General features: G+C 44.9%; 1 protein-coding gene across 1 annotated transcript in view; it reads left to right on the forward strand.

Moving 5' to 3' along the window:
- The window catches only part of ADAM9 (ADAM metallopeptidase domain 9), a 43,341-nt gene extending 21,723 nt beyond the window's left edge, over positions 1-21,618 (forward strand). The window contains exons 10-22 of the mRNA XM_087706121.1: positions 1,169-1,250; positions 2,880-3,013; positions 5,492-5,663; positions 6,482-6,574; positions 6,993-7,188; positions 8,604-8,709; positions 9,761-9,944; positions 11,829-11,909; positions 13,106-13,211; positions 13,301-13,439; positions 15,810-15,906; positions 17,133-17,170; positions 18,936-21,618. Of these exons, the coding sequence (XP_087562247.1) occupies positions 1,169-1,250; positions 2,880-3,013; positions 5,492-5,663; positions 6,482-6,574; positions 6,993-7,188; positions 8,604-8,709; positions 9,761-9,944; positions 11,829-11,909; positions 13,106-13,211; positions 13,301-13,439; positions 15,810-15,906; positions 17,133-17,170; positions 18,936-19,017 (1,510 nt within the window). The 3' untranslated portion in view covers positions 19,018-21,618. The remainder of the gene's footprint in view (positions 1-1,168; positions 1,251-2,879; positions 3,014-5,491; positions 5,664-6,481; positions 6,575-6,992; positions 7,189-8,603; positions 8,710-9,760; positions 9,945-11,828; positions 11,910-13,105; positions 13,212-13,300; positions 13,440-15,809; positions 15,907-17,132; positions 17,171-18,935) is intronic.
- Positions 21,619-22,444: the final 826 nt, after the last annotated feature.

Consider the following 22,444-nt stretch of genomic DNA (forward strand, 5'->3'; position numbering starts at 1 on the left):
CTGTCGCTAAGTGAGTCACGGCCAATGTTACAGCCATTTTTATTGCCACAGTTGCTAATCAAATTGTTCCAGTGAATCCAGCTGTTGTTAAGTGAATGTGGCTCTCCCCCCCCCTTGACCGAAGCCCAGCTGGAAATATCATAAATGGCGATCACAGGACCATGGGACATTGGAACCATCATAAATAGTTTCTGTGGTCCGAAGAGCCACATTCTGATCTTTGGCCGTACAGATGCTGCAACAGTTGTTATGTGGGAGGGGCTGGTTATAAGTCACTTTTTCCGGCACTCTTAGAACCGAATGGTTTAAGTTGAGGACTACCTTTTCTTAATAGAAAAATTCCCTTGGCAACATCCTCCCAGTACCTCTAATCTACAGATTCCAACCTTGGCAACTTTTAAGACTCGTGGACTTCAACTCCCAGAATTCCCTAGCCAGCAATGCGTAAGTGGAATAGAGTAGAACAGAACAGAACAGAACAGAAGAGAATAGATGAATATGAATATGAATAGAATATAGAATGTAATAAAATAGAAGAAAATTAGAATAGAATAGAATAGAATAGAATAACAGAGTTGGAAGGGACCTTGGAGGTCTTCTAGTCCAACCCCCTGAACCCTATAACACTTCAGACAAATGGTTGTCCAGTCTCTTAAAGGCTTCCAGTGTTGGAGCATTCACAACTTCTGGAGGCAAGTCGCTCCACTGATTAATTGTTCTCACTGTCAGGAAATGTGTTCTTAGTTCCAGGTTGCTTCTCTCCTTGATTAGTTTCCACCCATTGCTTCTTTTTCTACACTCAGGTGCCTTGGAGAATAGCTTGACTCCCTCTTCTTTGTGGCATCCCGAGATATCAGAACACTGCTATCATGTCTCCCATAGTCCTTCTTTTTATTAAAGTAGACATACTTAATTCCAGCAACCGTTCTCTATGTGTTTTAGCTTCCAGTCCCCTAATCATCTTTAAGTCTTAAAGTTGCCAAGATTGGACATCCCTGCTCTAATCCCTTTCTTCTCTTCTCTGTCGTTATTGCAACAGTAGATGCAACAGAGTTGCCAACATTATTGCATGGGGTTATAAACGGACGGTAGTTTACTTTCAGACAAAAGTAATGCTTAATGCTTAATTATCATTAACAAATGTGGGTCATTTTCTTCTCTCCCCTAGGAGGAAGGATTTTGGTGGCACAGCTGGGATGGCTTATGTGGGCACCGTGTGCTCCAAAAGTCACGCCGGAGGCATTAACGTGGTAAGCTGTTATTAACTGCACCTCAATTAAGTCAAAGATAAAATTACAGCTTTTATGACTGGGACAGAAAGGGCAGCAGAAGTTGTCCTCCACTTATGACCACAATTGAGCCTAACATTTCCATTGCAAAACAAGATCATTGTTGAACGACAGTTTGTCCTGTTTTACATCCTTTCTTGCCACAGTTGTTCAGCGAATCGCTGCAGTTGTTAAGTTGGTCGCCTGGTGGTTAAGTGAATCTGGCTTCCACGTTGACTGTGTTTTTCAGAAGGTCACAAAAAGGGATCACGTGACCTTGGGACACTGCAACCGTCATAAGTATGAATCAGTCACCAAGCTTCTAATTTCCCCCCCCTTTTTTTTTCTTAGTTTAATAATAATAATAATAATAACAACAACAACAACAATAGTAATAATAATAATCCGGCAAAACAACTGGCCGCCAAATCCGGTGAAACAACTGGCCGCTGTGATACAATTGTATAATAATAATTCAATGACTATGGCACAAACCAGCAGTGGTAATTCCAGTGGTAATTGGCACACTGGGTGCTATTCCAAAAGCACTGGAATTACATTTAAAACAGTTAAAAGTTGACAAAATCACCATCAGTCAAATGCAAAAAGCCGCACTGCTTGGATCTGCACGCATATTACGAAAATACGTTACGATGTCCTAGGCCCCTGGGTGGGGCCCGACTAGTAACCAATGCCAAATCCGGCGAAACAACTGGCCGCTGTGATACAATTGTATAATAATAATAATAATAATAATAATAATAATAATAATAATAATAATAATAATAATAATAATAATAATAGAGATAGAAATGTGATAGGTTGCAAATTGGAACTGATTCGGCCTTATCTAAATGCTCCTGTTGTGGCCCACCAGAGGCCAGCGGAATTGGAAGCAGATTCGGAGAGTGAGGAGGTTGGGGAGGAATATGGGCCAGTCCTGGAGTCTGGGGAAGGCTCTGATGAAGACTCTGTGTCAGAGGCAGAGAGGGGGCCAGGGCCGACTGACAGTTATCAGCTGCCTTCAGAGTCAGACATCAGTGAGGCAGAAGAACAGCTGGAGCCTGTTCCCAGTGTGTGCATGCGCAGAGTTGCCAGATGAAGGGAACACCTAAGGAACAGGGGTCAACTTGGGAGTAAGGCCACAGCTGGACGATGAATGGCGCTTCCCAGAGGAAATAATAGAGGAGCGAAAGGGGAGTGGAGTTTGCAGGAGACAATTACTTCACTTAATTGGTTTGTGACTCTCGGAGACTCCTTGCCAAGTTTTGCAGATATCGGCCTGTCAGCTCTCCAAGTCAGATAAAGCCTATGACTATAAATCCTCCCTTGAAAGACTTTGCTGGATGTGAATGAGCAGAATTCACAGTCAATTGATAAAAGGGTTTTTTGTCGGGACCAGGAGTTGGCTTCAGGCTCTCGGGAAGCCTCGGTCAGAACAGCTCCTCTCCAAACCATTCCTTTCCCTTCCCTTTTCCTAAACTGGCTGCCCAGGTTGTCGCAGCTAGGAAATGTCTTGTACCCTATGCCGTCCGGCCTAGTGCTGTCGGTGCACGGAGTCTCTTGACAAAGGAATCCATGCCGTCTTCTTTGTTCTGTGATATTTTGTAGTTTGGACCCAACAGCCTGCAGACATTTGCATCCATTGTCGCCCATGAGCTTGGCCACAACCTGGGCATGAACCACGATGACGATAGAAACTGTCACTGCGAAACAGGGAACTGTATTATGAACTCCGGAGCATCGTAAGTAACTCCCAATTCTATTTTGCAAAAATTTTGACACCTGGTGGAGGAAGATCAGACAGATTCCTGAGAATTGAAGCCTACAGGTCGAACAGATTCCTTATGAACCTAGCAGGTCATTTTGTCTCCCAAAGGAAGTAGAGGATTAGCCATCATCTTCCTCTTTTAATGACCCCCATAATCTTTTGTGGGATGGGAATCCGGGCAACTGAATGGAGCTGAGTGTTTATTGGCCGGATGCCCTTCCCTATCGCCAATGGAGAGTTATATTCAGCAGATATATTCTCATCATGTCCAGAGAGAGAAATATCTGCCTCTACCTAGGATTGAACTCACAGTCTCCTGATTGTGAGGCGAGAGCTTCACCTCTAAGTCACTGCACCACTCCCAAGTAGAGGATCAACCATTCATGAACTTAATTCTCACTAAGAGAGATGAAATTATAGAAGGTTGAAGTTATGGTTGAAGTTATTATGAATCATTTCACAATCAGCCAGATGTTCAGGTTGGATATGGCATTTTTGTCTACCTATTGCAGCGGTTCTCAAGCTGTGGGTCGGGACCCCTTTGGGGGTCGAGTGACCCTTTCACAGGGGTCACCTAAGACCATCGGAAAACACATATTTTCGATGGTCTTAGGGACCGAGACACCGCTCCTCTATGGTTGGGGGTCACCACAACATGAGGAATTGTATTAAAGGGTTGCGGCATTGGGAAGGTTGAGAACCACTGACCTATCGTGTCCTTTCCAAGGACGTGTCACAGGCAGATGTTGATGTTTGATGATGTTATAGTGGTCTGGTGGAGTGTTTTCATTTTTCCAGTATTTGGCAAATATAATCCTTGCTGCTGTCAGTATATGTAAAACTAAATATGTGGTCCCTTTATCGTAATTCTCTAGTATTATTCCCAACAGATATAATACTGGCTGTGAATCTATATTCTGTTTAGTTATCTCTTCCAGCCAATTATGTAATTCGTTCCAATATTTTCTTGCTTTGCTGCATGTCCACCACATGTGGTAGTATGTTCCTGGGGACTGATTACATTTCCAGCATTTTGTAGAAAGGTTGCTAAACATTTTTGCCAGTCTTGCTGTGGGGGTAAGTGCCACCTGTAGAACTTTCTTTACACGCCAATAAAACTTTAGAATGTGCTGAAATGGATAGGTTAGCTTTTAAAATTAAGGATAAAGAAGATTCAGAATATTATCTGAGATGGAGCAGTTTCTATGAGTGGCTAGAGACAATGGATAGGAATCAGAGGAAAAAAAGACTATGAATGTCTGTATTAAAATAGAGATGGTTTACCAACTAGAATAGAATAGAACAACAAAGTTGGAAGGGACCTTGGAGATCTTCTAATCCAACCCCCTGCCTACGCAGGAAACTCTACACCACTTCAGACAAATGGTTATCCAACAACTTCTTAAAAACTTCCAGTGTTGGAGCATTCACAACTTCAGGAGGCAAGTCGTTACACTGATTCATTATTCTAACTGTCAAGAAATTTCTCTTCTCTCCTTGATTAGTTTCCACCCATTGCTTCTTGTCCTGCCCTCAGGAGCTTTGGAGAATAGCTTGACTCCCTCTTCTTTGGGGCAGCCCCTGAGATATTGGAAGACTGCTATCATGTCTCCCCTAGTCCTTCTTTTCATTAAATTAGACATGCCCAGTTCCTGCAACCATTCTTCATATGTTTTAGCCTCCAGTTCCCTAATCGTCTTTGTTGCTCTTCTCTGCCCTCTTTCTAGAGTCTCCACATCTTTTTTACATTGTGGTGACCAAAACTGGATGCAGTATTCCAAGTGTGGCCTTACTAAGGCCTTATAAAGTGATATTAACACTTCATGTGATCTTGATTCTTAACATTATAAGTAACTATAAGTATGATAATTTATAAAATGTAAATAGGCCAAGATATATAAAAAACCCAGTTTAAACTATTGGGTTATACTATTACAATTATATTGTCAGGTTTCCAAATAGAATCCCAAACTAAATTGGAGTCCAAGGCAAAGGATTCCTCAAAGTTCCAATTGATGAAGAGAGCCATGTTGGGTACATCTGGGAAAACCCGAATCTGAAAGCTTCCCGGTTTTCCCCACCTGGTTGAAAGTTCAAAATCACACCCGCAAGTCCATCACATGGTCCAATCTTCCACTGCCATGCTGGCAGTTCCACCCTTGCAGTTCCGGCCAGGTGCAGAGGTACAAAGACAAAGGATGACCTTGGCTTTCTAGAAAGAATTTTGTTATGGCTACATATCATCTAACTCTGTACAATCCTCCCCTGCCATTTTCCCACAATAGAAAATGCATAGTAGAATAATGGAAAGTGTGGCAAGGCAAAGATCCGAAAGAAAAGATGGCTGCATGCCTGACATATATTTAATACAAGGGTTATGATATTATAGTTACTGTTATGAGTTCATTTGTTAATATTTAATAAAGGTTAATAAAGGTTTTTTTCTTTGTAGAGGTGCCAGAAATTTCAGTGCATGCAGTGAGGAAGACTTTGAAAAGTTAACCCTGAACAAAGGCGGAAGCTGTCTTCTCAACATCCCCAGGCCTGATGAAACCTATAGCATTCCCTACTGCGGCAACAAACTTGTGGATGCAGGGGAAGAGTGTGACTGCGGGTCAATTGAGGTAAGTAACACACATCAATACGATCTCAGTTGCCAGGGAAAGTTTGAGCTTCCAACCAGTTTGAAAAGTGAATGAAACTTCAAGAAGGCAAGAGGAAAAAAATTGGAAATTGCCCCTAGGGGGTCAGCAACATGCAGTTCATGCTGGCAGGTGTTGCACATTGGAAGTTGTGATGCATATTTTGAGTGTCAGGTAGCTGTAGCAGAGGGATGAAAGAGCCACATGCAGCTTCAGAGCTGCATGTGGCTCTTTCATTCCCCCTGCTGCAGCTCCCTGTCGCTCAAAATATGCATCACAACCGCCAATGTGCAACACCTGCCAGCATGAGATTTATTGAGCTTTTTGACCCCCAGTAGGCCAACCATGGATAAATCCAAGAAAGGAAAGGTTTCAGAAGAAAATAGAACGTTTAATTCAACTACAGCTAGTCCTGTGGCCGCTTAGGAAATAAGGCACGGGAAGGATTTTGTGGCTCCCGGTGTTTTGTTTTCTGTGGTAAATGGGTCCAAATGGCTCTTTGAGTGTTTGAGGTTGCCGACCCCTAACCTAGACAATGATACGTGCTTTAAGACTTATGTTTGCCCTAAAGAACTGTCGAATGGTTGAGTTATGAGAATACAGCACTCCCCAAAAATGTTGAGTTGAAGCCAGGATAATGGCCTCAAAAAATCATTTGAACATGGACAGTTGTGTCTAGGAATGTGGAGCTCTACCTGTCTGCACATATAAACCAGACCAGACTTTCATTTTTTGTTTAGGAGACGGGGCTGAAAAAGCCTGGAAGTGTGTTACCTGCGTATGTGTTGGTTTTTTTTCAGGAGTGTAAATCTGATCCGTGCTGTGAGGCAGGAACTTGCAGGCTTCGCTCGGGATCCAGCTGTGGCTACGGAGATTGCTGTAAAGATTGTCAGGTAAGAAATTCTATTCCGTTCCATTCCACTCCCCTCCGCTCCACTCTACTCTAATCTGCTCTATTTTTCTACTCTAATATTGTACTCTATTATTCTACCCTTCTCTACTCTATTATTCTACTCTACTTTTCTACTCTAATATTCTACTTTACTATTCTACTCTATTATTCTACCCTACCCTACCCTACTCTACTGTAGACTGCTCTGCTCTTCTGTATTCATCCTAGTCCTCTCCCTCTCCCGTCCCACCCCACCCCACCCCGTCCCATCTTATCCTATCCCCAAATAAATGGTGAACCCAGAACCCTCGGAACTGCCATTCCACCATATCTGGAAGGCACCAAGGAAACTTAGATCCATTTCCTTAATGGATCTCAAAACATCAACCGTGGCTCCTTTCCCCTTCTTCTCTCTCCAGTATCTTTCCAAGGGCACCGTCTGCCGTGAGAAGGCCAGCGACTGCGACCTTCCTGAGTACTGCAATGGGTCTTCAGCCTTCTGCCCGCAGGATGTCACCATTCAGAACGGGCACCCTTGCCACCAAGACAAGGCCTACTGCTACGATGGAGTTTGCCAGGATTATGAATTACAGTGCCAGGATATCTTTGGACCACGTAAGGGAAATAATGGGTTGAGCAAAAACAACCAGAACATTTTGGCATTCAATAGGGACATGTTACAGCTCTAAGCCTGGATAGACTGCTGCTAAGTCTATCAAGGCTTAAGTTCTCTAAGTCTAAGGGGACGTGATGGCTCAGTGGCTAAGAAAGTGAATTTGCTGATCAAAAGGTTGGCAGTTTGGCGGTTCGAATCCCTAGCACCGCATAACGGAGTGAGCTCCTGTTACATGTCCCAGCTTCTGCCATCCTAGCAATTCTAAAGCATGTAAAAATGCAAGTAGAAAGGAACCACCTTTGGTGGGAAGGGGACAGGGTTCTGTGCACCTTCGGCATTTGGTCATGCCAGCCACATGACCACGGAGACGCCTTCGGACAACGCTGGCTCTTCGGCTTTGAAACAGAGATGAGCACTGCCCCCTAGACTCGGGAATGACTACCACATATGTGCCAGGGGAACCTTTACCTAGGGACGTGAGCCTGGATAAACAGCTGTTAATCAGTCCCGGATATATTTTTTTCAGAAGGCAACTGGAATTTCTTGTTTTTCCTTTTGAAGATGTATCACTTCTGATCCAAGAAGCTTCTTCCGCTCTGACAGGATGGGGGGAACGGAAGAGCTGTCAGAGTGGAAGAAGCTTCTTGGATCAGAAGTTATACATCTTCAAAAGGAGGTCCAGTTGCCTCCTGAAAAAACATCTCTGGGACAACCATGACCTGGAGGATTGAGAATCTCTGCAGACTTTTTGCTGCTAATCTGATTATGCTGATTTAACAACTGTGGCAAGAAAGGAGATAAAATGGAGCAAAACCTATTTAACAATAGTCTCGCTTAGCAACAGAAATCTGGGTTCAATTGTGATTATGGGTTGAGGACTGTATCTCATGCTGCAAAGATAGTGGTGGGGGATTTGCTCCCGTTTGGGGCATTGGAAGGTAGGAGGGGAGGGTGCAAGGTGAGTTTTGGATTGAAATCTTGTGTCAGGGTTCCAAATAGCATCCAAAAGTAAGTCAGAGTCCAGGGCAAAGTATTGCTGAAAGTTCCAAATTATTAAGAGAGCCATGTTGGCACATCTGGGAAAACCCGAATCTGAAAGCTTCCCGTTTTCCCCCACCAAGTTGAAAGTTCAAGATCTTGCCCTCACACCCACAAGTTCATCACATGGTCCAATCTCCCACTGCCATGCTGGCAGTTCCACCCATCCCGGTCAAGTGCAGAGACAAAGGATGACCTTGGCTTTCTAGAAAGAATGTTGTTATGGCTGCATATCATCTAACTCTGTACAATTCCTCTCCCATTTTCCCAGCATAGAAAATGCATAGTAGAATAATAGAAAGTGTGGTAGGCCAAAGATCCTAAAGAAAAGATGGCTGCAGGCCTGACATCTTGCTTCCCAATGTATCTTTTGCAGAAGCAAAGGTTGCCCCCAAAATTTGTTTCTCGGATGTGAACTCAAAAGGGGATCGGTTTGGAAACTGCGGATATCAGAACCGCGAATACAAGAAATGTTCAAGCTGGTAAGAAGGCAGGTTGGGGAGATTTTCTCCAGACACGATGGAGCTGTTTCTTAGAAGGGCAAGTCCAGGTGGCAAACTGGGAGGGCCTGTGACCATTTGCTGTGGCCAACTTGGTGCGCTCTCACCTCACAATCAGGGAAGCTGAGAGTTCGATCCTGAGTAGACACAGATATTTCTTTGTCTGGGAATGATGAGAATATATCTGCTGAATATAACTCCTCATTGGCGACAGGGAAGGGCATCTGGCCAGTAAACGCTTGGTTCCCCTCTGTTGCCCTGACCACCCCACAAGGGATTATAGGGTCATTAAATGATGATGATGATGATGATGATGCCTGGATAGTTCCCTATCGAGGATCTGTTGAGTGGTCCTTGAATTCCCTCCAGGCTTCCTGGCTCATCTCCTTGTGTTAAGTCTTGCTTTTTCATAGGTTTTTCATAGCTTGAGTCTGCCTGCCTGGGAGCATCAGGATAATTTTTATCTGAATTATGATTAGTAAACCAATCCCACAAGCAAAACAGAAGGGATATCAACTCTCCAAATATGGTGCAAGCCATTTGTTGTGGCCTGTTGGCGGCCAGCCCCTCCTGCAGCCGAATCAGAGGAGGAGGGTGTGTGGGAGTGAGGGTCAGCATCAAGGCAACCTGAGAGCTCCGAGTGGGGGGGGGAAGAGGGAATGGAGTTGTCAGAGAGAGAGAGGGGGAGGGAGGGAGGGAGGAAGAGAGAGAGGGGGGAGGGAGGGAGAGAGAGAGAGAGAGAGATGAGGCCTGGGCCATCCGTCAGCCCTCAAATGGAGAATCAACAGCACCCAGGTGTGAAGATGGCTGATGAGGAAGAGGAGGAACAGATGGGTCCAGTGCCTGACGCACGGATGCGCAGAAGGCAGAGGAGAGGAGAGCAGAGGAAATCTATGGGCCGGTCCTTGGGATGGAAGAGCTGGGGCTGTTGGTGCTCCTAATGAAAGGGAACATTTAATTAACTACAGAAGGTTTGTCATGTTTGGGGAGCCGGGTCACAACATCATTGCAGTGATGACGCTTGTCTTGTCAGGAATGCCATGTGCGGAAAGCTGCAATGTGAGAATGTGGAAACCTTGCCGGTCTTTCGGATCAAGCCTGCTATTATCCAAACTCCCATCAAAGACACCACCTGTTGGGGTGTGGACTTCCAGCTAGGGTCAGATGTGCCCGATCCCGGGATGGTGAACGAAGGCACCAAGTGTGCCCCTGGAAAGGTATGTTCGGCTCGCGTGTGCCACCTCAAAGCCCTGAGGACGAGTCGATTTCTCTACAGCAGGCCTGGGGAACCTGGCTGGCTCAGGAATTCTGGGAGTTTGTTTGTTTGTTTGTTTGTTTATTTATTTATAGGCCGCCCTTTTCCCTGAGGGGACTCAGGGCGGCTTACAATCAAAAAGGAAGGGGAGTGTGGGACAATACGAAAAAAGAAATGTGCACAAAGTAAATTAGACAATAAAACTCAACATTCACTCAGCATTCGGGAGGGGCGAAATAAGATTATCCCCAGGCCTGACGGGTTAGCCAGTTCTTGAGGGCTGTGCGGAAGGCCTGGACGGTGGTGAGGGTACGAATCTCCACGGGGAGATTGTTCCATAGTGTCGGAGCCGCAACAGAGAAGGCTCTCCTCCGAGTAGTCGCCAGTCGGCACTGACTGGCGGATGGAATACGGAGGAGGCCAACTCTATGCGATCTGATGGGACGCAGGGAGGTAATTGGCAGAAGGCGGTCTCTCAAATAGCCAGATCCACTACCATGGAGCGCTTTATAGGTGGTGAGTAGGACCTTGAAGTGCACCCGGAGACCAACAGGTAGCCAGTGCAGCTCACGGAGGATCGGTGTTATGTGGGCGAACCGTGGTGCGCCCACGATCACTCGCGCGGCCGCATTCTGGACTAGCTGTAGTCTTCGGATGCTCTTCAAGGGCAGCCCCATGTAGAGCACATTACAGTATTCCAGCCTAGAGATCACAAGGGCTCGAGTGACTGTTGTGAGGGCCTCCCGATTCAGGTAGGGCCGCAACTGGCGCACCAGGCGAACCTGGGCAAATGCCCCCCTGGTCACAGCTGAGAGATGGTGGTCAAAAGTTAGCTGTGAATCCAGTTCACAGATTGAAGTTCACAGATCGTAAAAGGGCCCTAGTTTCCCACCTCTGCTCTAGGGTGTCAAACTGGATTTCTTCGAGGGCCGGATCACCATTACTGTTCTCCTCCACGGGTCAGGAGGTGAGTGGGGGGAGACGAGACGGACAGGCTCCTGCAGCACTCTGCTGGCTGAAAACGGGCTACGGGTGGCCACATGAGGCCCTGCCAAAGCCTGTTTTGGCTGGCAGAGGCACCATGGGTCGGTCCTTTGATATTTCCAGGCTGGCCCCGCAGATCCAAGCATCTGATCGGCTGGCCCCTCCAAGCAGCCGAATCAGAGGAGGAGGCATTGGAGTCAGGGTCAGCATGAAGGCATATGTGAGAGCTCTCAGGAGGAAGGGGGAACAGAGCTGTCAAAGAGAGAGAGACAGAGGCAGAGCCTGAGCCATCCATCAGTCCTCAGATGGCGAGTCAACAGCCCCCAGGTCTGGAGGTGGCAAATGAGGAAGAAGAGGAATAGCTGGGTCCAGTGCCTGATGCACGGATACGCAGAAGACAGAGGAGAGGAGAGCAGTGGAAATCTATGGGCTGGTCCTTGGGACGGAATTGCCAATCAGTGCTAGCGAAGCCCCACCCTAACTCTGGGGATAAAAGGCAGGGGGCGGAGATGAGAGAGTATGTAGCTGACAACTATTCATCTTCCAGATGGACGGATTTGTTGGCCTGTGTTGAGAGAGCGACATTTTGCCAGGACTGCTGACGCTCCTAATAAATGAATCATTGCTTCAACTACAGAGGGTTTGTTGTGTTTGGGGAGCTGGATCAAAACAACACCATTCTTTTGAGAGTTGTCTTTGGCTGCCTCAAATGCATGGAACCGCTTGCTTTGCTTTTACATTTAGCTGAAAATTTGGGTGGTCCCCATTGGAACAGGGCCAAGTTGGGGCGGGGATGTCTCAGATAATTGGCGTTTAACGGCTTGCATGTAAATGAACCATACTTTGTGTTGCTTCGTTTCAGGTCTGCAAACACTACCAATGCGTTAATGCGTCCATCTTAGATTATGACTGTGACCTCAAGGACAAATGCAATGGGCACGGGGTAAGTTCCGAATGAGAAGCATCTTGATTTTGGAGGCCTTCCTGTTGGTTCCTGAGTTTGGTTTCCAGATCTAACATCTGGCTTGTAGAAATGTAGTACTTTCCTTGTCCCTCCACCAATTTCCCCCCCACTGTCCATGTGTGTTTGGTACTGTTCTAAGTACTGGGAAGATCAACCGGACACTGGAGAATTTATTTAAAGAAAGAATCATTAGGATGACTGTCAAGCCCAATCCTTGGATAGAATAGAATTCGTTATTTATTGGCCAAGTGTGATTGGGCACACAAGGAATTTGTCCTTGGTGCATAAGCTCTCAGTGTACATAAAAAGACAACCTGATACACCTCAGGTGCCCCAACATGAGTGGCATTGAGCTGGCCACGCCTCCCCAGCAACACCCCCACCACACTTTCCCAGCCCCCCCAAGGTGAAACACAACCCTGATGTGGCGCTCAATGGCAACTTCTGTTCCATGGGTAGATTGTTCTCAGTGTCAGAAAATTCCTCATTTCCAATTTGAATCTCTCCTTGATCAGTTTCCATTCATTAATCCTCGTCTGGCCTTCAGGTGCTTTGGAAAATAGATAAATTGTCTGATGAACGGTTGAGCAAATTAGCTTATTCAAGAGAAGAATTTGAGGGTTGCATGACAACTATCTTCCAGTCTGAGAAGCTGCCACAGAAAAGAGGACGGATTTATGTTCCAAAGCACCAGAGGGCAGGACAGGAAGCAATGGGTAGAAGCTCATTAAAGTGAGATACAACCAAGAATTAAGAAGAAAGTTCCTTAACAGATAAACAGGGTCGAAAGGGACCTTGTAGGTCATCTAGTCCAACCCCTCCCCCCCCCCCGCCCCAGCAGGAGACCATACACCAATTCTGACAGATGGCAGTCCAGTCTCTTCTTGAAAGCTTCCAGGGATGAGGCTCCCACAGCTTCTGAAGGCAAATTCCACCCATCCAGATCTGGTCAGGTGCAGAAGTGCAAAGACAAAGGATGACCTTGGCTTTCTAGAAAGACTTTTGTTATGGCTGCATCGCATCTCACTCCATACAATCTTCCTCCCATTTTCCCGCAATAGAAAATGAATAGCAGAATAATAGAAAGTGTGGCAGGCCAAAGATCCAAAAGAAAAGATGGCTGCCGGCCTGACAGGCAAGTTCACCAAAATATTATACTTCCCTCTCTCAAACAGGTGTGCAACAGCAATAAAAATTGTCATTGCAATTCAGATTGGGCGCCTCCCTACTGCGATTCCCCAGGATATGGGGGCAGTGTAGACAGCGGGCCTACTTACAACGGTAAGTCTCCAAAGCAGAATATCCTTCAGAAAAACGAAGACAGCTCACACAGAAGCTTCCTTCTTCTTTCTTTCTTTTTTTTGTTCCAGACAGCAATGTGGCCGCACGAAACTGGATACTGGTGTTTGTGTTCATAGTTCTTCCCATTGCAATAGTTGTACTCATTCTTTATTGTACGAGAAATAAAAGGACTCCTTCCTGGTTGCCACTCATGGACACCTGTTGCAGGTAAGTTTTTTCCCCCCGTCCTCTGCGTTGCCCTGAAAATATCTGTGCAGAAAAGCTAAGCTTTTGGTTTTGAAAAAGAACAAAATATATCATTCTCCTTTAACAACCCCCATAATCCCTTGCAGGGTAGAGTCTGGGCAACTGAATGGAGCTGAGTGTTTACTGGCCAGATGCCCTTCCTCTCACCAATGAGGAGTTTTGTTCAGCAGATATATTCTCATTACCTCCTGATTGTGAGGTGGCAGCTTCACCTCCTGGGAACTGCACCACTCAAAAAGAACAATATATATATTTTTGTATATAATGCCTAATTTCTATTTTATAGAGGTAGTCCTTAACTTACAGCCATTTGTTTAGTGACCAAAGTTACAACAACACTGCAAAAAGGAAATTGCGACCCTTTTTCACACATGACCATTGCAGCATTCCTCATGGTCATGTGATCAAAATTCGGAAGCTTGACAACTGGACTCATATTTATGACGGCCGCAGTGTCCCGGGGTCATGTGATCCCCTTTTGCGACCTTCTGGCAATCAAAATCAATGGGGAAATCAGATTCACTTAACAACCATGTTACTAACTTAGCAACTGCCATGATTCACTTAACAACTGTAGCAAGAAAGGTCGTAAAATGGGGTAAGATTCATTAAACAATTGTCTCACTTAGCAGCATAAGTGTTGGATTCAATTGTCATAAATCAAGGACTATCTGTGTAGGAAGACATCATGTGCTGTGGGAAATCTGGAAGATTTGGGTTTTCTTGAAAAGGCACCTGACATGGTTGATGGGCTATGCTGGGATCTCAGCCACTGGGAAAAACCCTCATACTGCTTTCATCTAAATTAGACCATTCATTTTTATAACTTTGCATTATTTAGTTTAGTGGGCCACAATCTTCATGGCTATCAGGTACTCCTGAGTGGTACTTGGATGGATCCAGGGATGGGCTCCTAGCGGTTTGCGGGGGTTCGGGAGAACCTCTAGCTAAGATTCTGTGCAGTTCAGAGGACCCCCAAATCCCACTCCTGGCTGGCCATGCCCACCCCTCCCAGGAGTCTCCACGCGGCCCATTTTGGAGACAGGTAAGTGCACGGCACGTGCGGAGACGCAGGGAAGGAAAAATTGGCCCTACAGGAAGTTCAGGAAAGTTGGAAATGGGCCCATTTCTGGACCCCGAAGCATGGGGAGACCATTTTTGCCCTCCTGGAGGCTTGAGAAAAGCCTCCGGAATCCGGGAAGGGCAAAAATGCCCCCCCCCCTCCTGCGGTGGTGCATGAGGCTGACTAAGCTACGCCCACCATGGCCATGCCCATCCAGCAACTGGGCAGAGAACCCCTTGCTAAAATTTTTGAAGCCCACCCCTCGTCCCCCTGCTGCAGGGTAATACATTTTAACAAGGTTTTGTCTGTTTCTCCTACGGTCTCTTGCAAAATTTTGAAACTCCTGAGATTTGGACAACTTAAGATAGGGACCCTTCCACATACATCTGTGTGTGTGTGTGTGTGTGTGTGTGTGTGTGTGTGTGTGTGTGTGTGTCCCTTTAAAAAAAAATGTTGAATTTTGCAACTACAATCCAAGAAAAAAGAAAGAGAATAAAAAGAACCCAAAGACCAAAAATATTCAAAAAGGCTGCATGTTAGACTATCCGCATGTTGGAGTGTTTTCTATCCATTTGAAATGTTATATATCAGTTCCAAAATGTAAGTTAGTATTTGAATCAGGTTATCATGAACTGATCAATGAGCATTAATTAATTAATAACAAATATTGCTCAAATTACACATTCCAAAATATGCTTTGAAAAGCAGACTGCATACATAACAAGGCCCCTACCTGTTCTTTGACTCCTAAACATAACTTGTGGATGATGAGCAATGGAAGCCTGTTTGAGGTTTGAAAGCTGTGATTTTTCAAAAATCCATGCATTTGGTATGAAATTTCCACCTGAGATAGAGCAGCTCATTGCAAACAGTGTCAACTCTCCGTGTGGTCATGGGGACAGAATGAGTGGGAGTGAATTCCACGCATACTGTCGGCTGGAATCGGATCTCAGACTACTGCTGTTGGGTTGGGAGGGGTGTGTCTATTGGGCAACATGATTTATGACACAGACTGAGGGGAGGGAAGGAACGGGTAAAGTTCAGAAGCAGGTAAACAAAGCAAAGATTTGGCTGCGAACAAATCTTCCCTAATGAAGCCATTAATAAATCACTGGTTTTTGTATTAAAACATTGGCTCGATTATTATGAATCAGTTACGGCATCGTTAGGAAACTTGACAAACAGTTTATAAAAAAGGCACCTTTCAACCCAGTAGACTTTGTCTTTCCTCCAGTTGTGCTAAATATTTTATCCATCCATTTGTTTAGATGCTTCCGCAGATCGGATACCAGTAGGCAGCAGGCTGTTCGAACCGAATGTCCACGCAACTTTCCGTATTCTTCCAGGAGCGCATCATCGTCTGCGGTAAGAACAGCAAATATTTCCACTGTTCACTAATCTTGGTGGTTTTTAAGGAAAAACGGGAAGAGGAATTCCAGTTTGAAGGAATCATCATCATCTTTTCATGACCCCATCATCCCTTTTGGGATGGAGTCTGGGCAACTGAATGGAGTGTTTAATGGTCGGATGCCCTTCCTGTCGCCAATGCAGAGTTTTGTTCAGGAGGTACATTCTCATCGTGCTCAGAGAGAGAAATACCTCTGCCTAGGATCAAACTCACAGTCTCCTGATTGTGAGGCGAAAGCTCCACCTCTAGGCCACTGCCCCACTCTCCGTTTAGTTAGACGGAATAGGAGCTATAAAAAGCCAGCACTCCTATTCTTTCTAATTAGTTCCTCTTCCTGTTTACCCTTAAAAAGGCTGTGCAGGTGAAGCAGGAAAATTGCTGGACAAGGTATTTTGATGGTTCCAAATGTCTACATTGCTAATTTAACTACCGTATTTTTCAGAATATAAGATGCACCTTAGTTTTTGGGGAGGAAAATAGGCCAAAAAAATCCTGCTTATCAGGTATTCATTCCATAACACCAGAAAAGCAAGCAAACACAATAGTATAATAAAATGACACTTTTTGCCACTTAACTAGATGTCTGGGCATTCAGCCAAAAGCACTTCACACCTCTAAAAATGTAACAAAGCTGAATCAACAAACCAGCCCAGCACTTGCCTGAAAGAAACCATTGAGAAAACTGAGATAGGAAAAACCCCTGCCTTGCCCTTAAAGGGAATATCCCCCAAAGAATAGAAATTACATAGTCACAGAAACTCTCTGCCTTCCGCATGAGAGGATTATCTCCCAAAAATGGAAACTGGACGAAAGAAGTACCTCTTAAGGCAATCTTCAAATCTTTCATCTTCCCGGGAAATTTTTCCAACAGTATGCTGTAGTAAAAATATTTGAAGCTTTTTTTCAGCCCTAATGAGGTGCTGACGAGGATGACTTCACTTGTTAGCACCTCTTTAAGGCTGAAAAAAAGCTTCCAAAAATCTACATTCAAAGTTATGATGCACCCAAATTTCAGCCTCTTTTTGGGGGAGGGAAGTGCATTTTATACTCCAAAAAATACAGTATCTTCTAGGAATTTACACAAAGTACAGGCCAACAGACATTGGGCAATTCTTATCCCATTCATCGACTATCTCTTGTAAAACTGAATTGGACTCCTCCTTTATGTCCTTCTCCCATACAGGTGGTATCATCCATGGACCAACAGCGTGTCCCCCCAAGGTCAGTATATTGGGAGGATGGAGATGTAGAAAAGCTGAGGGTTGCAACACTAGCTCTATCTTGGTTTTGGGAAGGTTTTTGTGAAAATGCTTTGGGCTTCTACCTATTCCAGCCCTCCCTCTGGCTTCACTATGCTACCCTGGGCCAGCTCTCAGGTTGAACCTAGCCTTTATTAAAGGCTCCTCAAATCTAAGGCCCCCTTTCAATCCTTGTACACCCCTTAATTTTAACAATTTCTCTGTGCGTATATCTAACACTAGCCGATAATCTGGCATTGCCCAGTTATTTATTTATAGAGGGGGAAAATGTCCGGACCAAATGTAATTTCTAATGTTAGATTTTCCCCCTTTCCAGAGGGAGCCCCCTTGTGGAGTACTGTGAAGCCATTACCACTGCAACTCCACTACACTGCACAGTGGAAGCCATTTTACAGCAGTACAGTAGAAACCATTTTAAGGCACAACAGGCTGCATCTTAACAGAACACACTATCCCCAAGGGGCATTAGGGGTGTCTTACCTCCACAGTATTTGTCTGCAGAGAGTAAGTCATCTATGTACCAAGTTTGTTCAAGGCGTTCCAGAGTTATCCTACAAAACACACACACACACACACACACACACACACACACACACACACGTTTTTGTACATATAGATGTGTTCAGAGAATTACTCTGAATTAGGGATAGAGAGAAGCAATTTCCTAACAGTGCAAAAAATCAACCAGAGTAGAACGGCTTGTCTTCAGATGTTGTGGCTGCCCCATCCCTGGATGCTTTTAAGAAGTGTCTGGGAAGCAATTTGTCTGAAAAGGTATATGATCTCCTGCTCGAGCAGGGGGTTGGACTAGATGACCTCCCTTCCAACTCCCTTATTCTATGTTCTATCTAAGTTGTAGGTGTTCAGTGTCCCTTCGCCCCACATCATTGGCCATGCAGATTGTGGCACCCAATCCCTTTTGGTTCCCAGTTTTGCTGATGACGAGGAATGGTGAATTCCTTTTTTTTTTTTTTAAGTTTTTCTTTTTTTCCTTCAAATTCATTCACAAATATACATTCTTATATTAACATTTATCTATACATCAATAATCTTTATTGTTATTTTTTTTTACAAATATGTAGAATACAGTTTGGATCAGTTTCTTGACACCCCGTGCCTCCATCTTATTTTGCAATAATCTTGCTCCTTTCATCTTCTCAACCTCTCTTCTTTGCCTTCTTCTTTCCTTCTCTCCTTCCTCCTTTCTTCTTCCCCTCTCTTTCCTCCTCTCCTTCCTCCTTACTTCTTCCCCTCTCTTTCCTCTTCCCCTCTCTCCTACTCTTAATTCCCCTCCCTTACTTCCTCTGCTTTACCCTTTCTTCCTTTCCCTCCTCATCCTCCCTCCTTTCTTCTTCCCCTCTCTTTCCCCCTCCTCTCTTCTCCTCCTTCTTCCCCTCTCTCCTACTTTTAATTCCCCTCCCTTATTCCCTCTACTCTACCCTTTATTCCTTTCCCTCCTTATCCTCCCCCCTTTCCATTGTTGCCCTTGCTTATTTGCTTTCTCTGATAGGTTCTCGGGGTGGCATTTCAGCGATCCCAACTTTATATTTTCATACAAATAATTTTCTCTGTTATATTTTATTTCTAATAACAATTCCACTTATATTGCTTTTTAACTTGCATACTTGCATTTTAATACTTTCCTGTCCCCCCCTCCCTAATTTAATAATGTGAATGGGGAATTCCTGACCCACACGCTGAGGTTTGACCCTGTCTTCTCTTTGCAGGCCTCCACCCCCAGCGGTGAAAACCTCAAGGGCATCGGAACAACTTTTCCCCTCCCGACCGGCACCTTTGCCCCCTATATAAAATGCCTCCCTTTGCCTTTTGCAAGCCCACCACCGCCTTCCCTTTTTAGGACTGAGCTGCCTCAAGTGTCCATCGAGCGACTCTGGAAACTTGTCTTTTCTTCCTTGACACCGGAATAAGACGAAAGGAAAATATAGAGGCAAAACACAAAGTGCAAAACCACCAAGGAATGTAAACTCGTATCAAATACCTCTCCGGGGTGTGAAAATCACCAAGTTGGACGACACTTCCTGAGCCGACGGCATTTGGGCTATGTTGCTGGCCGATATCAGCTTGAACCGGAACAATTATTTTGGATCCAAGGGCATCTTCCTTTTTTGTTATGATTAGATTTAATTGTGCGATACTTGACATATGCAATCCCATCTGCTGGTCCCTGAGAGTTTTTTTTTAGAAAATGCAGGAGTGAAATCCATCCGGTTTTGAGTTGTTCGGAGAACCAGAAGCGGAAATTTTGAATAGTTCAGAGAACTGCCAAATGCCATCTTTGGCTGGCCCCAGAGTGGGGTGGGAATGGAGAATTTATAGTATCCTTCCCCTGCCCACGCCCTCCAAACCACGCTCACAGAACCGGTAGCAAAAAAATAGAATTTCACCTCTGAGAAAATGAAATAAGTCAAAGGAAGATGGCCTTAACCAGAAGTGCATTGCTGCCGGTTCGGACTGGTTTGCGCATACCGGTAGTTCCGACCACCAGCTGGGTCCCCCCATCCATCCATCCCCAGTGCTATCCCATCCTATATATCCCATTCTTTGGCTCACGACCCACCATCACAGCCCAGCTGCTTCCCGCACCTCACCCACTCTACTCACTTGCGCCTTGCCCGTGAAGGTGTGCTGGAAGCTGCGCACATGAAACCGCTGTGTGTTTGAAGCTGCGTGCAAGCGCGGAGGGCGCACACGCGTGCTCACATTTTCAGTTTTGCGCTAGGTGAACCGGTTGTTGAATTGTGTGAAGCCCGCCTCTGGGTCTAACCATTTGTAAGGACCAGTAAGCTGAAGGGATGTGGTGGCTCAGTGGCTAAGACGCTGAGTTTGTCGATGAGAAGGTTAGCAGTTTGAATCCCTAGCCCTGCATAACGGAGTAAGATCCCATTACTTCTCCCAGCTTCTGCCAACCTAGCAATTTGGAAGCAGGTAAAAAATTCAAGTAGAAAAATAGGGACCACCTTTGGTGGGAAGGTAACAGTGTTCTGTGCACCTTCAGCATTTAGTCATGCTTGGCCACATGACCATGGAGTCATCTGGACAGCGCTGGCTCTTTGGCTTAGAAACGGAGATGAGCACCGCCCCCTAGAGTCAGGAACAACTAGCACATATGTTTAAAGGGAACCTTTACCTTTAAGCTGATCTAAAAACCTGGTTCCCTTTCACTAAAAACTACTTTATAGTCCCCCCCAAAAAAGTCATTATGGGAAAGAAACACAGTTTGACTGGATGGAGAGAAAAAATCAAATGTGGACAGCCCTGATTGAAGGGTGCGGGTTACTGTCCTTTCTTGTGCCTTGGGAGTATTGTGGCTCTTCTTGAATTTAAAAAAAATCTAAAAAGGACGCAAACCACAGAGATATGCATAAAGGTCCGTGCGGCACTTGAAATCTTGGACCGCCTAAAGCGTGACACACAGTTTGAGGCTTGCATGTCTTATGCTTTGGGTGCTCAGCTGTCCCTCAAAATACAGGAGCCAGGAGGGGTGGAAAGTTAGTTTGACAGCTGCAGTTCCCTTACAAACTTATACCTGTTTTCAACTGTAGTTTTGAGCTTCGGTCCAACACAAGAACAGGAGCAAGGTTAAATGGCTTTGCGTGGATTGCAGTTGTTGGTTTTTTAAACCTGGAATTGCATGAAGCTGAGACACCTGAGAAAATGTGAACCATATTGGCTGTGCAACTGTATTCTACTCTGCTTCGAAGCCAGACCCACTGAATTCAAGGGGGCTTTTGTTCAGTGGGTGTAGGATTGCAAGCTTATCCAAGCAGGGCTCTGACACTTCATTGCTAACACTGGTTTTTTTTTTTAAATGAAAAGAGATAAAAGAATTGGTGGGAAAAGAGGTAAAGATGACAAATAGAAGACGATACATCTTCCTACTCAGGTGTGTGTGTAAAGGATGTGGTTAAAAAGCCCAAAGTGATGTGGCTGTGATGTTGCGATCAAAAGTTTCCCCCTTTGAGCGCACCTGCGTAAAATTGGGCGAATGTCTGTCACCTTACAAGTCGTCCTCCTTTAGCGACCGTACTTGGGACCAGCAACATGGTCGTTAAACGAGGTAGTTGCCAATTGAAACTGCGACTTAAGTGACAGTCTTCATTCAACCTTTCTTGACTCAGCAGACCTGCCAGGGTTGTGCTTTTTCATCCTCTTCGTTAAGTGGGAATGGTTGCTAAATGAGGCAGTCGCTAAAACGAGGACCTCCTGCATTACGGCCACCAAACCTGACTTTGTTACCGCGCCTTGCAGGCACCCCTGATTTTGCCAAAATCACGGCAGAGCAATTGCACAACAAACCTCTGAGTACTTTTCTTAATGAAATCCATTCTCAGCATGTACATAATTTTTAACACTGTCTGACTATCAACACATATTAAACAGCTAATTCTATCCCTGCTGGCTGATCTTACAACTGCGTTTAATGAAAGATTTTAGGGAAAATTAATCCGTTTCTGTTAACAAGCAGTAACTTAGTAAATTCAACTTATTAACCATTATCGATGCTTCAAAATGATGGTGCAGGAATTCTGCCTTGGTGCCCCAAAAAATGGCTTAAAGATTTTGAAAGCACATTGTCAGCTATGCTGGATATGCTAGAATCCTAAACATTCTAGTAGTTAATGTAATGTAATTTTTTTTTAAACTAAGCTTGTAAGAGTAATGAAAACCAACGGTCAAGTTTAGAAATGAAATTTATAACGTTCTGCCGATTGCTGTTACATTGACACATTGGTCTAATTCCAAGATTTTTTCAGTCTTTTTCAAACCATGCAACCTCTTCATTTTATAAAATACTAGCTGATTACTAACCCGGTGTTACCCAGGTATTTATTTATAGGGGACCAAATGTCGGGACCAAACGTAATTTCTAATGTTGGATTTTTCCCCTTACCAGAGGGAGCCCCCTTGTGGAGTATTGTGAAGCTGTTACCATGCCAACTCCACTGCACTGTAAAGTAGAAGCCATTTTACGGCAGTACAGTAGAAACCATTTTAAGGCACAACAGGCTGTATCTTAACAGAACACACCACCCTTAGGGCTGTTAGGGGTGTCTTACCCCCACAGTATTTGTCTGCAGAGAGTAAATCATCTGTGTATCAAGTTTGGTTGAAATTGCTCAAGGCGTTGCAGAGTTATGCTGGAACATAGACACATACAGCCCTTAGTAGGTAGGTTAGGTAGGTAGGTAGGTAGGTAGGTCGATAGATAGATATG

Source organism: Thamnophis sirtalis, unplaced genomic scaffold, assembly GCF_051295495.1.
Source record: "Thamnophis sirtalis isolate CommonGarterSnake01/CBP01778 unplaced genomic scaffold, rThaSir2_p1.2 scaffold_2, whole genome shotgun sequence".
NCBI classification, from domain to species: domain Eukaryota; kingdom Metazoa; phylum Chordata; class Lepidosauria; order Squamata; family Natricidae; genus Thamnophis; species Thamnophis sirtalis.